The 15,108-nt window shown below is 37.8% G+C and overlaps 1 protein-coding gene across 4 annotated transcripts in view; it reads right to left on the bottom strand.

Annotated features, from left to right (window-relative positions):
* rnf130.S (ring finger protein 130 S homeolog) overlaps nt 1-15,108 on the bottom strand; it is a 139,758-nt gene that overhangs the window by 59,310 nt on the left and 65,340 nt on the right. For all 4 annotated transcript variants that reach the window (XM_041588024.1, XM_018254939.2, XM_018254938.2 and 1 more), the window contains exon 3: nt 4,982-5,232. In XM_041588024.1, coding sequence (XP_041443958.1) covers nt 4,982-5,232 — 251 coding nt within the window. The remainder of the gene's footprint in view (nt 1-4,981; nt 5,233-15,108) is intronic.

The raw sequence follows: 15,108 nt of genomic DNA, 5'->3' as shown, positions 1-15,108 counted from the left end.
AAGAGAGCTGAAAAATATGTTAGACGTCCAGTTGCTCCAGCCTTTATACATTACTTTTTTGGCTTACTATATTGAAAACATTTTTAAATTTTGCACAGCCTAGCAGTTTATCCATTTTTATACTGAACTGTTCCTTGAATAATCCTTCTTAATGTAGAATGAGTTTTTCATTATAATATCATAATACGATCAAAGATGAACATATGCAGGGATGTATTTAGGTCCGGTGCCTCCCAGGCACCAGAGAGTACAGTATAGGATCTGTTATCCAGAAAGCTCTTAATTACGGGAAGGCCATCTCGCGTGGACTCCATTTTAATCAAATAATTAAATTTTTTTAAAACTATTTCCTTATTCTCTGTAATAATAATTAAAAACTATTTATTTTTCTCTGTAATAATAAAACAGTAGCTTGTACTTGATCCCGACTAAGACATAATTAATGCTTGCTGGAAGCAAAACAATCCTGTCAGGTTTATTTAATGTTTAAATTCTTTTTTTGCAGACTTAAGGTAAAGAGATCCAAATTACAGAAAGACCAGTTATCTGGAAAACCACAGGTCTGGATTCTGGTCCCCATACCTGTAACTACATTACTGCAATTTAGCATCTATGTCAAACTGAAATTCAATGTGCTAGAACATTTCATCCAAATTGTTCTGGACTGGTTGTGATTTACTCTCAGGAACCATTGTGAAAACACATATAAAACATTTGGTGAAGCCTGGGGATCGAAAAAAAAAAAAACTATTAATGAAAAGGTTAGAAACTGAGGTCTGGACACCCCATGATGACTCACAATGACAAGTGGTTAGGACAGAAATCATAATGAGTTATTTATGCTAGCAGGAGCTATCCCCCGGTTGGTTTAAGAGAGATGGATACTTGTGGAAATTGCATATAACCTGGACAGGGTTTATGGACAATGGCCTCACCTGCCACTTGGTGGTGTACTCCAAAATGTGGGAAAGTTAATCACAAGAGGGAACATTATCTACTTAAAAAGCTCAACTCGTCCATTTAAATATGAAATGTTCCCTTTACCACTCAGTTGTTGCTATTAGAAGCGAGAAGGTGGTACTGGCTTTGATTACTTTGAGATTGGGAGAGAATAGGCAAAGAGCATTTTTATCAGGACATCATTATTATAATTGCTGCTAGTTATCATACACTATGGACCAATCAAACACTGTTACTAACAGAAGGGCAACATTTCTCTGTAGATAGATAGATAGATAGATAGATAGATAGATAGATAGATAGATAGATAGAGAGAGAGAGAGAGAGAGAGAGAGAGAGAGAGAGAGAGAGAGAGAGAGAGACAGAGAGAGAGACAGAGACAGAGAGACAGATAGATGATAGATAGATAGATAGATAGATAGATAGATAGATAGATGATAGCCAGATAGATAATAGCCAGATAGATAATAGCCAGATAGATAGATAGAAGATAGATAGATGATAGATAGACAATAGCCAGATAGATAGATGATAGATAGAAGATAGATAAGACAATAGCCAGATAGATAGATAGATAGATAGATGATAGATAGATAGATAGCCAGATAGATAGATAGCCAGATAGATAGATGATAGATAGACAATAGCCAGATAGATAGATGATAGATAGATAGATAGAAGATAGATAAGACAATAGCCAGATAGATAGATAGATAGATAGATAGATAGATAGATAGATAGATAGATAGATAGATAGATAGATAGATAGATAGATAATAGACAGATAGATGATAGACAGACAGATAGATAGATGATAGACAGATGATAGATGGATGATAGATAGATAGATAGATAGATAGATAGATAGATAGATAGATAGGAGGAAGATAGATAGAAGAAAGATAGATAGAACTGCGCACACTTGCAAGGCACATGTATAGGGTAGTGTGCACCATCATAAATAGACTGTGTGTGTGTCTATATCTCTTCTATTTCTGATGGTGCAAACTCTCTTATACATGTGCCTTGCAAAGTAGGTCAAGAATTTAAAGCTGCTTTACAGAAGCATAACTTTAAAGGGGTGATTCATCGTTCATTTAACTTTTAATTTGTTACAGAAGGTAACAAGATGATAACTTCTTGACACCTGCATTGCTAAAAATGCCCCACCTAGTGGTAGATTTGAGCACTCAATAGTAGAAATCCAAGTCTTGCTTATGGAAGCCACAACACCTCCTGTTACAAGTAGGAGAAACAATAGCTTATCTGAAAGCAGTACCAATGTGAAGGCTCTTTCTGAAAAGCACTGGACCAGGCACAATAACCTGAAATGGCTGCCTACATAACAATCATATAACTCAAAAAATACATTAATTGGTTCAAAAAGAAAATTTTAAATGGCAGAATGAATTATTTGCAATGTACACGGTGTAAACTACACCATAAAAATCTCTTCAACAACAACTATCCCCACTTTACACTGTTTAATGGGCAAAATACAATAAGCCATGGCATACTTATTCCTAACAAACAGGATCAAATGCACATAAAGGAACAGTTACACCACACATTTAATGTTGTTAAAAAATATTAAAATATAAGATAGTGTTGCCCGGTTCTTGTAAAACTGATCTGATACTTTTGCATATGTAAACAAACTGCTGTGTGGCAATGATATAAGCCTGATTGGTACAGGTTAAATAGTGGATAACAGAGAAGCTCTGTAGAACACCATAATATTCTACAGAGCTTATCTGCTATGCAACCTGAGACTTTTCTCCTTTGAATGGCTGACCCCATCGCTACACAGCAGCTTATTTATAAACTACTATACAACTATAGTTGTGTTTCTGAAGCAGGCACACCAGTTTTACCAGTGCAGAGCAACAGTCCATTAAATTTGAATTACTTTAAAATGCTTACATATGTTTGTATTACTACAATTACATGTGTGTGTGTATATGTATATGTCCAGGGTGCATCTCCCAAAACGTATTTCAATAGGCACTCACGGATCCAAGTCTTAATGAATTTATTAAATTATTCACATATTTCCCCATATAAACATACAGTCATCCTAGTAAAACTATATTTATTGTAATGAAACTATTGCTATGCCCTTCATGAGCAATTTATTGCCCATTATAGCTGACACAGCTCTGCTCTGCAATGATAGAGAAGAATGGAAATAACGAATGCTATTCACTGCTGCTTACATTTACAAAGGAATAAACCTGCATATAGAAATATAATAAATGATGCCTAGCCAGAGAAGCCACTCTCTTTAATAAATTATTCTTCAAGCCACGGTTTCCCTTTATAGGACGTTCGACACCCCCTTAAGGAAAGGAGTTAATATTTCATAAAGGTTCCCTACGAAGTGGATTTTCTAAATGCAGCACATGCCAGATGCCGTGTAGTTAAATATGCACTGGAGCTAATACACAGCAGCAGGCATCTTAAAAACATAATAATGTTTGTTTCTTAGTAACAAATCAGACCAGAAGGTGTGGCGAGTATCAATGGCATGAAAGCTGCTAAATAGATTTTCTTAAAGACAGTGCTTCTCCACACTTGGGAAGAATGACTTTAAGGGTAAAATTTATTCAGTATATGCAGTTTTTTGGTGCATGTATCATTGGGAGTTTGCATAAAGCATACATAAGGACAGGCTAGGAGAGAAGCCATGAGAAGCTCTGCAAAATAACTCTGAGGTTGGCAATCTTGCTTATTCTACATACTGTAACAATAAGGACCAAAAACATAGGCATCTAATATTTATTGATGTCTGTTTATTTATCTGATTATGGGCAACTGCCCTCAGCAATTAACTCCAAAATAGTTGTACTGTGCCAGCCTCCAAGGGTTATGATTTTAACCATTTAATTTTTTTAGTCTCGAGTATAATAAAACTGGAACCGTACGTCCTGACTTGAAATAGCAGGGAAATAAAAGAAATTCTAAGTACACGAATGTGACCTGGGGCTTTACGGATAAGGGGCATTTCTTTAAATTTGATCTCCATACTTTATGTCTACTTAAAAGTCATTTAAACATTAAGGGGGTTATTTATTAAATGCCAAAAACTCGAAAAATGTGAGTTTTGTTTTAACTATAAAATCCGAATTTTTTGTGGGAAAAAAACGCGAATTTTTTGTGGGAAAAAAACGCGAATTTTTTGAGATTTATTAAACCCTGGGGATGGAAAAAGTCAGAATCCAAAAATCTGGCATCTAAGACCAGCCGAGGTTGTATATAAGTCAATGGGAGAGGTTCCTATCCTATTTGGAAGTTTCTGTGGTCTGCGCTGGAATTAACAGAAAAATCTTTTCAGGAAAAAGTCAGAAGAAAATGCAAAAAAAAAAAGCATTCGGTTTGGATTTTTGCTTGATTTTTTTGTATTTGTCCCAAATTGATTTTTCTAATAATAAATAAGGTCCAATCATGGATTCTACTTTGGTCTGACTTTTTTCATTTAAAAAGTCTTTGCCAAATAAGGCCCTAAATAAACCCAACAGGATTGTTTTGCTTCCAGTAAGGATTAATCATATCTATGTTTAGCACAAGGTACTGTTTTATTATAACAATGAAAAAGAAAAGATGTTAATTTCAAATGATTTGCTTAACATGGAGTCTAGGGGAGATGAGCTTCTCATAATTCCGAGATTTCTGGAAAATGGGTTCCCGGATAAAGGATCCCATACCTGTAATACCACAGTAACAATCCAATAAATAAAAGTTTGTACCAGTTTCACTAGCCTTTAACAACCAATCAATTAATGTTCTTATCCAAAGTACATGAAAACTCATTTACATTCCCTGATTGTAAGTTTTCAATCATTTTACACTTTTTTTGTCTCCCCTATATAAAATGTATAATACATTTCCCCAGGATTTACACCATTTTTTCTGGTCCCGTGAAAAAAAATGTAAAACTGGAGGTCCTACTGTAATTTAAAAAGTTGTAAAGCCCTTGTATATGAATGTAACCTAATGTACATAATAAATAATGACTGCTTACCTGGTTCCGATCTCGAGCACTTGTGTATCTTATCTTCTGTATAAAGTAAAATATCAGCCAAGCAGAAGAAATGATCATCAGGACAATGAATGAGATTGAAACGAAGACCAAGGAGCCCCGACTAAAATTCTTCGGTTGGTTGCGTGAGCCCACTGCTATGGCCATAAGTACAGAGATATTTCTCTCCACGTAGCTCAGGATTTCTCTGCCTCTTGCCTCTGAGATCATTATGGCAACGATGTCCCCTGTGCCTGGAACAAGAAAAAAAAAAAACCATATACACACAAATGAAAACTTAGAGATCTGGAAAGCTTTTTTTAGAACTCAATTGCAAATAGCATTTTATTTACAAATTGCATTATTAGACATAGATTTCAGGTGGAAATAAAGTTTCTTTCCCCATCAGATACATCCTTCCACATCCCTCACTGCCAAATATAATTGTAGCAGTCAATATAACAATGTAACAATGCAATTTGAATGTTTTCCCAATGTTGTTGTGGGTTTCCTCTGGGTAGTTTGGTTCTAAAAGAAATGTGATAGGGCCCTTACACTGTAAACTCCACTAGGGACTGATGTAGACCATGTGTTTTCTCAATAAAGCTCTGCCCGTTTATAGTTATTTGCACATATAAAAAGACAAAGCACATTTTAACACTAATAATACATTTTTCACAAAAGCCATGAATATAGCCATGGAATCTCTCACAATTCTTTAAGATATTTTAACCTTTAAGTTTTTTTTTAAGCAAGTGACCCAATTACTGGAAGACCCCTTAAAAAACTCCAGGTCCCATACATTCTGGATAACAAATCCCATATCTGTATACTACGGCATGTAAGAAATAGATTATGCATATAACATTTTCCCATATTTTACACCACTTTTTTCTGGTCCCCAAAAACGTAAATTGGGGGTTCTAGGGTTTTTTTTTTACAGAGTGGAATATATAATTTGTTTCTCGAAAAAGCAGAAAACCAGTTTTTTGCCTAGGCCTATTCTATTTTTTCCTGGTAAAGGACAACTAAAGCTTAACTAAAGAAGTAGCGAGTTGTACATTATATTTTGTGCATCTGTACCAGCCCAAGGGAACCACAGCCCTTTAGCAGTAAAGATCTGTGTCTCCAAAGATGCCCCAGTAGCTCCCCATCTTCTTTTCTGCGGATTCACTGCACATGCTCTGTGCTGCTGTCACTTACTGAGCATAGGGACCCACTTACAATATACAGTACACATAGAATAGAAATGTCACAATATAAGGCTGATTAGTAATTAATACAGATAATTACTACATGGCAGCACAGAAACCAGTGCAACAAGCATCAGAATTTAATAGCATCAGCTTATATAACAGGCCAACCTCATTTTCTGCTTGATATTTTATGACGGCCCCTAAGCTTAGCTTCTCAACAGCTGCTCAGAGCCCACTGAGCATGTGAGTGTCACAGACACTTTCCAAGATGGTGACCCCCTGTGACAAGTTTGAAGTCCTGGATCATTGCTGCTATTGACAAGCTGAAACCTTAGGCTGGTGATATAAGTTCATTATATAAAATATGGCATTTTTAGCCGTATTCATTTTGACAGTTTAGTTCTCCTTTACGCAAAAGGTATTACAGGTATGGGAGCCCTTATCTGGATACCCATTACCCAGAAAGCTCAGGATTACAGAAATGTCATCTCCCAAAGTCTCCATCATATTCAAATAATTAAAATTTTTAAATGAACTCGGTATTAATAAAACAGTACCTAGTACATGGTTCCCACTAAGATATAATTAATTAATTGGATTTATTTAATGTTTACATGATTTTCTAGTAGACAATTTATGAAGATCCAAATTATTAAAAGATCCATTATCTGAAAAATCCCGGGTCCCAAGTATTCTGGATAACAAGTCCCGTACCAGTAATCTTTCTTAGATGCTACTGCTCAGCTAGAAGATGGAATAACATTCTTTATATTAGTGTCTTTTCGTTGATGAATTTCATGGTAGAAATATATGTATTAGTAGAAATATATGTATTATACTAAACAGAGAATTGATATTTCTAGAATTATAAGAATTAGCCTGTAGGTGCTTTTCTTACAATAAGACAAGCAAGTTAGTGAAATGTACCGCAGACTGTTACACACGGTCATGCTGCACTAATCACTATCATGTAATACATCTAATTTCGTTCTCTGTGGTTGGTCTAGCTGTTAGCAAAAGGGCTTGGCGCCTGCATATAGTGCTCCAGAGAGATTGAACCTAAATCTGATCTGCCGGCAGCAATCGTGGAATTTCTGAAATGAAAAACAAGGACCTAATATTAATATCCAAACTGAAATGTTAACGTTAGAACATTACAGGAAAACCCAAGTTTGCAAGGTTGTGGCATTAAAGGGGTGGTTTGCCTTTACGTTAACTTTAAGTATGTTATAGAATGGCTCATTCTAAGCAACTCTTCAGTTGGTCTTAAAGGGATCCTGTCATCGGAAAACATGTTTTTTTTCAAAACGCATCAGTTAATAGTGCTACTCCAGCAGAATTCTGCACTGAAATCCATTTCTCAAAAGAGCAAACAGATTTTTTTTATATTCAATTTTGAAATCTGACATGGGGCTAGACATATTGTCAATTTCCCAGCTTCCCCTGGTCATGTGACTTGTGCCTGCACTTTAGGAGAGAAATGCTTTCTGGCAGGCTGCTGTTTTTCCTTCTCAATGTAACTGAATGTGTCTCAGTGAGACATGGGTTTTTACTATTGAGTGTTGTTCTTATATCTACCAGGCAGCTGTTATCCTGTGTTAGGGAGCCGTTATCTGGTTACCTTCCCATTGTTCTTTTGTTTGGCTGCTGGGGGGGGAAGGGAGGGGCCGATATCACTCCAACTTGCAGTACAGCAGTAAAGAGTGATTGAAGTTTATCAGAGCAAGTCAAATGACTTGGGGCAGCTGGGAAATTGACAATATGTCTAGCCCCATGTCAGATTTCAAAATTGAATTTAAAAAAATCTGTTTGCTCTTTTGAGAAATGGATTTCAGTGCAGAATTCTGTTGGAGCAGCACTAATAACTGATTCATTTTGAAAAAAATGTTTTTTCCCATGACAGTATCCCTTTAACTTTAATTATATAATGGCTCATTCTAAGCAACTCTTCAGTTGGTCATAATTTTTCTTTTTCTTTAGTTTTTTGCATTATTTGCCTTCTTCTTCTGACTCTTTCCAGCTTTCAAATGGGGGTCACTGACCCCATCTAAAAAAAAACAAATGCTCTGTAAGGTTAAAAATGTATTGTTATTGCTACTTTTTATCACTCCTCTTTAATATTCAGTACCTCTCATCCATATTCCAGTCTCTTAAGGCCCCCATCTTGATCGGGCAGGTTAAATAATCCTGTTGGATCGCGGCCGCATCTATGCGTGTATGCGATCCCGCGATCTGACCGCCCGATAGGATCCATTATGATCCGATTGTTGGGCCCTAGGGCCCACGATCAGATCAGCCCGATATAGCCCACTTCAATGTCGGCATATCTGGGAGAGATCCGCTCGTTTGGCGATGTCTATGGCCGCCTTTATTCAAATCCATGCATGATTGCTAGGGTTATCTGGACCCTAGCAACCGGATTGCAGATACAGCAAAATGGAGAGCTGAATGGAATGAATAAAAAGTTGGAACATTGCGTTGGTATGGCAATATCACACCACCAATCATATTTCAGTCACTTATTCAAAAGAATGCATGATTGCTAGGGTAGCAACCAGATTGAAATTGCGAAGTGGAGAAATGAAAAACAATTACAAATCATTTTAGAATCTCTCTATCTTTCTCTACGTCATACTAAAACTGAATTTAAAGGTGAACAACCCAGTGAACAACCCAGTGAACAGGTGAACAACTGTTTAAATAGCAAAATAAAATTAGCCATTTACTTATCCCAGGGGTGCATGGGTGTACTCCTTAGGGCTCATTTACCAAGCAGTTGATCCACGAGGAATTTCCAGTCCTTGCCGTCTGCCCTCACCCCGTCCAGTCAGTACTGTGTTCATAGGATAGGGTACGAAACGGAACACATAGACTGTATACGCTTTTTTTTTTTTTGTATTTCTCACACTGCTTTCTATTATGTAAATGGTCCCTTAGAATAGATGTCTTGGCGCTGTAGCTGGGCATATATGTACGGTTATTGGCAGACACATCGGTTTGTATTACTGAAACTGCCTAAAGCACAGTGTTGGGCCTTTTCAGCTGGCAATTTCAACAGACCATACTGAAATCATGGCACATTAAATCAATATTCTAACTGGCTAATTATCACATGAATGTATGTATGGAAACTTTTTGTTCAACTGCAAAAACAACAGAAAAGCAATGTTTTGTAGGCTGTCCCCCTTCGTCAGGCATGAAATACTGTGAATTATTTTGCTGATGTTGCAAATAAACTAGGACAGGTTCGCATAAGTGAATTATGTGCTTCGCTACTTATATAAATATAATCACCTACGTGACTATCAGGTAGATCAGGTGAGCAAAGCTGAATAATGTGTCAGTATTAAAACAGAAGGGGTCATTTATTAAACCCCTGGGTGCAAGTAAATGGGTGTTAAGGGGTTCAACAAGCACCTGCACCCTGGTCAAAGCTGCATTGGTTGGTGCAGAGGGCAGTATCAGGGGGCACATGATTGCAGGTAAAGACATGTCCCTGTTATGGCCTGTACCCCCTGCCACGAATGCCAGGCAAGTTAGGGGGATGCCTACATGCCACCTATTATGAATACCATGCTGACTACTACAGTGAGAGCTGCATTCCTCCAAAACAGAGCACAGAGACCTGGAGGTTCATATACAAAGTAATTTGATATTGTTTAACTCAAATGTATTAAATATAAATTATAAATTGTTTTAAGCGCTGAGGTACTTTTACAATTTGTGGGTAGCGGCAAAAAATACCATCATCTTAAGGAGTATACCTATGTGTATATGTTTATATTTATATTATTCACCCTGTTTTTACTGTGACCTGGGTGTATATAATCCAGGTCTTGCGCTTCTGGGTTTGCAGACTTTAATAAGACGAGTGGTCCGGGTGCGTAGCCCCGAACGCGTAGCTTAGGGGGAAATCCTTGAAGTGCAAAAAGAAAGTCAGAAAAAACTCCAGACACGGCTCGTGAAGATAAAATGTTGACGTTTATTTCAGTAAGTTAAAATCATCAGAATTCTGACGCATTTCATATGACAGATACGTAATCATAGGCATAACATTCGACGTATCCAACGGCTCTTTAAACAAATAGAATCCGGAAGTGACATTTCCTTTACCCTTTACATATTCATTATAGCTATCCGTTCAACCTTCCTAAAATGTACATATATATAAAGCCCTAAATACGGCTAGAAATTAGATCACCAATAATAAACCCGACATTTATCCATTATATAAATGATATAAATAATTAATAGAATTCAATGAATTACAAATGGATACAACGGAGATTTTACGCTGAATTATTTATTTATGTTATAGAATGTTATGCCTATGATTACGTATCTGTGATATGAAACGCATCAGGATGCTGATGATTCTTTTTTGATGATCAACATTTTATCTTCACGAGCGGTGTCCAGAGTGCTTGCTGAATTTCTTTTTACACGGAGACCTGGAGCAATAGCAGAAGAGCAGAACACAACAAAGTGTGCAAAGTGCAAAAAAATGCAATTTGTGACTTTTTTTCTTGCACTATGCACACACTGTGTTCTGCAAATTAAATGACCCCTAAAGTCTTCTGGTTTGATAAATGCTGCATACATGACAAATTACGTGGTGGCGGTAATATCGGGGGAGGGGTGCGACTGCACTCGAGTCCATACCCCCTTGGGACTCGATGGCGATTCGCATAAACGCAAATTCACAGCGAAGATTGTGCCTGGAGAGGGGGTGAGGGGGTTTGCTCAGGCCCCACGATCTATAGTTACATTTCTGATTGGAGGTACAAAGCAGCAACCCTCAAAAAGCGAGCATCCCTACTAAATGTCCTCCTGAATGTAAGAATTTGTGGCTAACATAGTAAAAATGTCAAACTTTGCAACAGTCACAAAATCCATAGCAACCGATTTTATATATATATATATATATATATATATATATATATATATATATATATATATATATATATATATATATATATACTTGTTTCTTATATATTTGTTTCTACAGCATTTACTAGACCTTAAAGGAACAGTAACATCAAGAAATGAAAGTTATCTAAAGATAATATGTAAAAACTCTGCTGGGGAGCGAAAACACCTGGGACATTTATCATGTATATTCGGGTTCATTTTATGGAGTCTGTATGGGGTAAGGTATACCCTATGCAGGTAGTTCAGTTGTGTCATTTTATCTTTACTACAAATAACCCCTTTCGAAGGCCGAGTCCAAAATATCTTCCCAATCCTCCGAAGAAATCCCAGGAATGTCCCTCCGCCACCTAGCCACTAGTTTATAAAGAGAGGCACTCCCTGCCTGCATTAACTGTGCATAGAAGGTCGATAATGGCTTATTAAGGGTAACCTTTCTTATATTTAACTCAATTGGTCTGGGAGTGGTATCTATTGCATTATAATGAAATTGGGTGTTAACTGCATGTCTCAGCTGTAAATACCTAAAGAACATTTTATTAGGAAGTGTATACTTCTGTTTCAGATCCTGGAAAGCCATTAACTTGCCCTCCACCATAATATCTGCTAAGTATTTTATGTCATGAGTAGCCCATAGCTGCGGATCTGGGATAGTACGGAGCTGCCGAGTTTGGGATTGCCCCAGAGAGGGGAGAATTCTGAGCAAGACTGTTGTGGCTTAGGATAAAATTGTAGAGCGGTCTGCCAAGCTCTCACTGTAGTTCTCATTAGGGGGGAGGTATTTTCGATAGTTGAGGTACCTCTGTAGAGAAGGTTTTTCAATCCCTCAAGTGATCCTACCAACTGTGCCTCAAGAAGTGTAGCTGCATTGGTGTGTGACGGAGTGGCCCAATTCCTTGCCACTACCAGTTGTGACGCAAGGAAATACCAGTAAAGGTTAGGAGCAGCCAGGCCTCCCTGAGTGGTCGGAAGCTGTAAAGTACTAAGAGCCAATCTCAGATGGGAACCATTCCAAAACAAAGAAATCATCAATCAAGGCTTCTTAACTTTGCAAAGATTGAATTTGGGATTATCAATGGGGCCTGCCTAAACACATATGTGAGCTTTGGTAATAACATCATTTTAAATAAGTTGATTCGCCCTAGTAAAATGAGGGGGAGGTTCAGCCATGCCTCTCTCTTTTGTGCAATATATCTCAATATGAGTTGTATATTGAGGTCCACAAATTGAGTAAGGTCAGCATGAATCCAGATCCCTAGGTACTTAAAAGTCTCCACCCATTGAAGACCGTGGGCTCTTTCAGGTGTGTTAGGTGGGGGGCGGTCTATGGGGAAGATAGGATTGTATTTTTAAGCAATATTGCACAATATATCTTTTCCAAAACTTTTCCCCAAATCACCACAGCCAGCAACTGCAATACCATGCAAAATAAAAATCCTCCAATAAGAATGCCAGCTGCTCTGTATAATTCTGACTCCCGTTATTTGCCCTGTAGAGGTGGAAGCTTTGAGTTTCCCGGCAATAAACAACTCTGTCATTTATCCCCATATCTGACTCCAGTGTAATATAATGAAGGAAAAAAAACAAACATAATCTCTATAAGATAACAGCAAGATGCCCGACAAAGTGTTGGGATTCAGTGTACATTATTCAGTTCTTTTGCATTTACAATGAAATTTGTGATCACTGGAATTTTCATCTGGTAGCTCCTATAGAAAACTACATAGTGCTGTGAGACGGTTGGGTTTACAACCACTTTAAATAACTACAAGTGTCCCAATTCCATCGCAAAATACTGAAATGACTAAACCCTGACAAATCTTGGGTCACCCTGAAGAGCAAAACGGGTACTAAATCCATTTACTCCTTTTCCAACAAGTTACTAATTGGCAAAGTACGCTATTCATTGGTGAATTAATACAAATAATACATTTCAGGCAAGCCCACAGGCAACTTTCTATTAACACATCTGTCAACTAACACCAACATCTGAGCCAGTGTATTTTTCACAGTGGACTAGAGCTTTCTCTGTCCTTTAAAGGAGAACTAAAGCTTAACTAATGAAGTAGGTAGAAATGTTTTGGGCTTCTGTACCAGCCCAAGGCAACCACTGCCATTTAGCAGTAAAGATCTATGTCTCCAAAGATCCCCCAGTAGCTCCCCATCTTCTTTTCTGCTGATTCACTGCACATGCTCTGTGCTGCTATCACTTAATGAGCTTAGGGACCCACTCACAATATACAGTACATATAGAATAGAAATGTCACAATATAAGGCTGATTAGTAATTAATACAGATAATTACTATAACCAGTGCAATTAGCATCAGAATTTAATAATCAGCCCTGTAGCATCAGCTTATATTACATTTTCTGCTGCCCACTGAGCATGTGACTGTCGCAGACACTTTCCAAGATGGTGATCCCCTGTGACAAGTTTGAAGTCCTGGATCATTGCTGCTATTGACAAGCTGAAACTTTAGGCTGGTGCAATAAGTTCAGTATGTAAAATATGGCATTTTTAGCCCTATTAATTTTTAGGGTTTAGTTCTCCTTTAAAGAGGTGCTCAGAAGTGAGGCTAGTGGAACACAAATGCATGGGAACATATGCTGCAATCTGCATTGCGATTAAACAAGGATGCTAATTTGTATGCATATCAGAACATCGCAAAAAAATTGCAGTGGACACAATCAGCCGCAGAATTACAGTACCTCTGCCCTAGGCTAAGCGCAACTGTTCCTCCTTGGTTCTGGAGAATTGGGGAATAGGTGAGTAGAAGAGTTAAAGAATTGTCAAATTGGCCCATTCCACAGGGCTCGGGGGAAAAAAAAAAAAAAATTGTGGATGGGCGGCATGCTGCCCCTAAAAAAGCACTGCCCTTGGCCCTTGCTTTTTGGCCTTCATACAAATCCAAACATGGATGCAATCCGGCATGCACCTGCAATGATGCTGGAATTCTAGGGGGAAATGCTGAATTGTGGACATGGAGATTTGCCTCCAAATGTTAAACTTTAGACATTAATCTGCACTGGTAAATGGGCCTAGAGAGAGATGAGCAGCTTGAGCAAGCATGGCAAGCATCTAGGGCATCACAGACTAGCATAACCATTGCCCCCCAAACCATAAATCATTTTCACCCTCAGGCTCGATACAGATTCAGGCACCATTAAAATGTCACAATCATATATGGTTCTGGGTGCAGCATCATTGAATTCTCTGCAATATAGAAAATCTTCATAAAAACAAAGTACACATGCTAAATAAAAGCACAGTAAATGTAAGAAGGAAAAAAAATCTAAATGACTAAATTAACTAAAGGATCTGTCTGTCAAGCTGAGAAGTCTAGTGCTACAAGATTTCCAGGCAGGACAAATGATTCTTTAGGGTATAATAAAGGATGAGGGGGCAGTCAATAAAAATAACTGATTTATGTGTAGTGTATTATACACTGAAATATGGTGACGGATGAGATAAAGACATATGAAAGAAAGGAGCATTGAGGGAGGTCAGCTCATGAAGCTTTCATGCTATTTCAAGACACGTCCTCTTGGTTGAGGCGAAAATTAAAGGGGAACTCTGGCTTTCAAACCAAAATTTGATAAAGAGGCCCACATAACAAAGACACCCGAAATATACCCATCACAGCTACTCGTTTCTTCAAAAAGTAAGAATAAATGCCATTTTCTAAGCTGAAATCCTGCTGCTTAACAGCTCTTCTCTTTCTGCATCATTTGAAATCCTGGCAGGGAAGGAGGGACTAAACACTGATGTTACAAATGATGTAACAACTACTCCACAGCTTACAGACAGCATGCAGGAACTACATAACTCACAATGCATTGTACTGTGATGTTCTGTTCCTTATTGAAATCACGTCTGCAGGGAGTTGTGGGGTTTGGAGGATGCAGGCTGAGGACAGATGGCTGTTGATACAAATTAACAGTAGTCAGTCAGCTCAGCAAAGTAGTCAGAGAGATCAGCAGGAGAGCAGGGGGCTAGGCTTAGG

This window comes from Xenopus laevis, chromosome 3S, assembly GCF_017654675.1.
Source record: "Xenopus laevis strain J_2021 chromosome 3S, Xenopus_laevis_v10.1, whole genome shotgun sequence".
Taxonomy (NCBI): domain Eukaryota; kingdom Metazoa; phylum Chordata; class Amphibia; order Anura; family Pipidae; genus Xenopus; species Xenopus laevis.
Note: the sequence above shows the minus strand (reverse complement) of the source record. Positions and strands in the feature narration are given on the sequence as shown.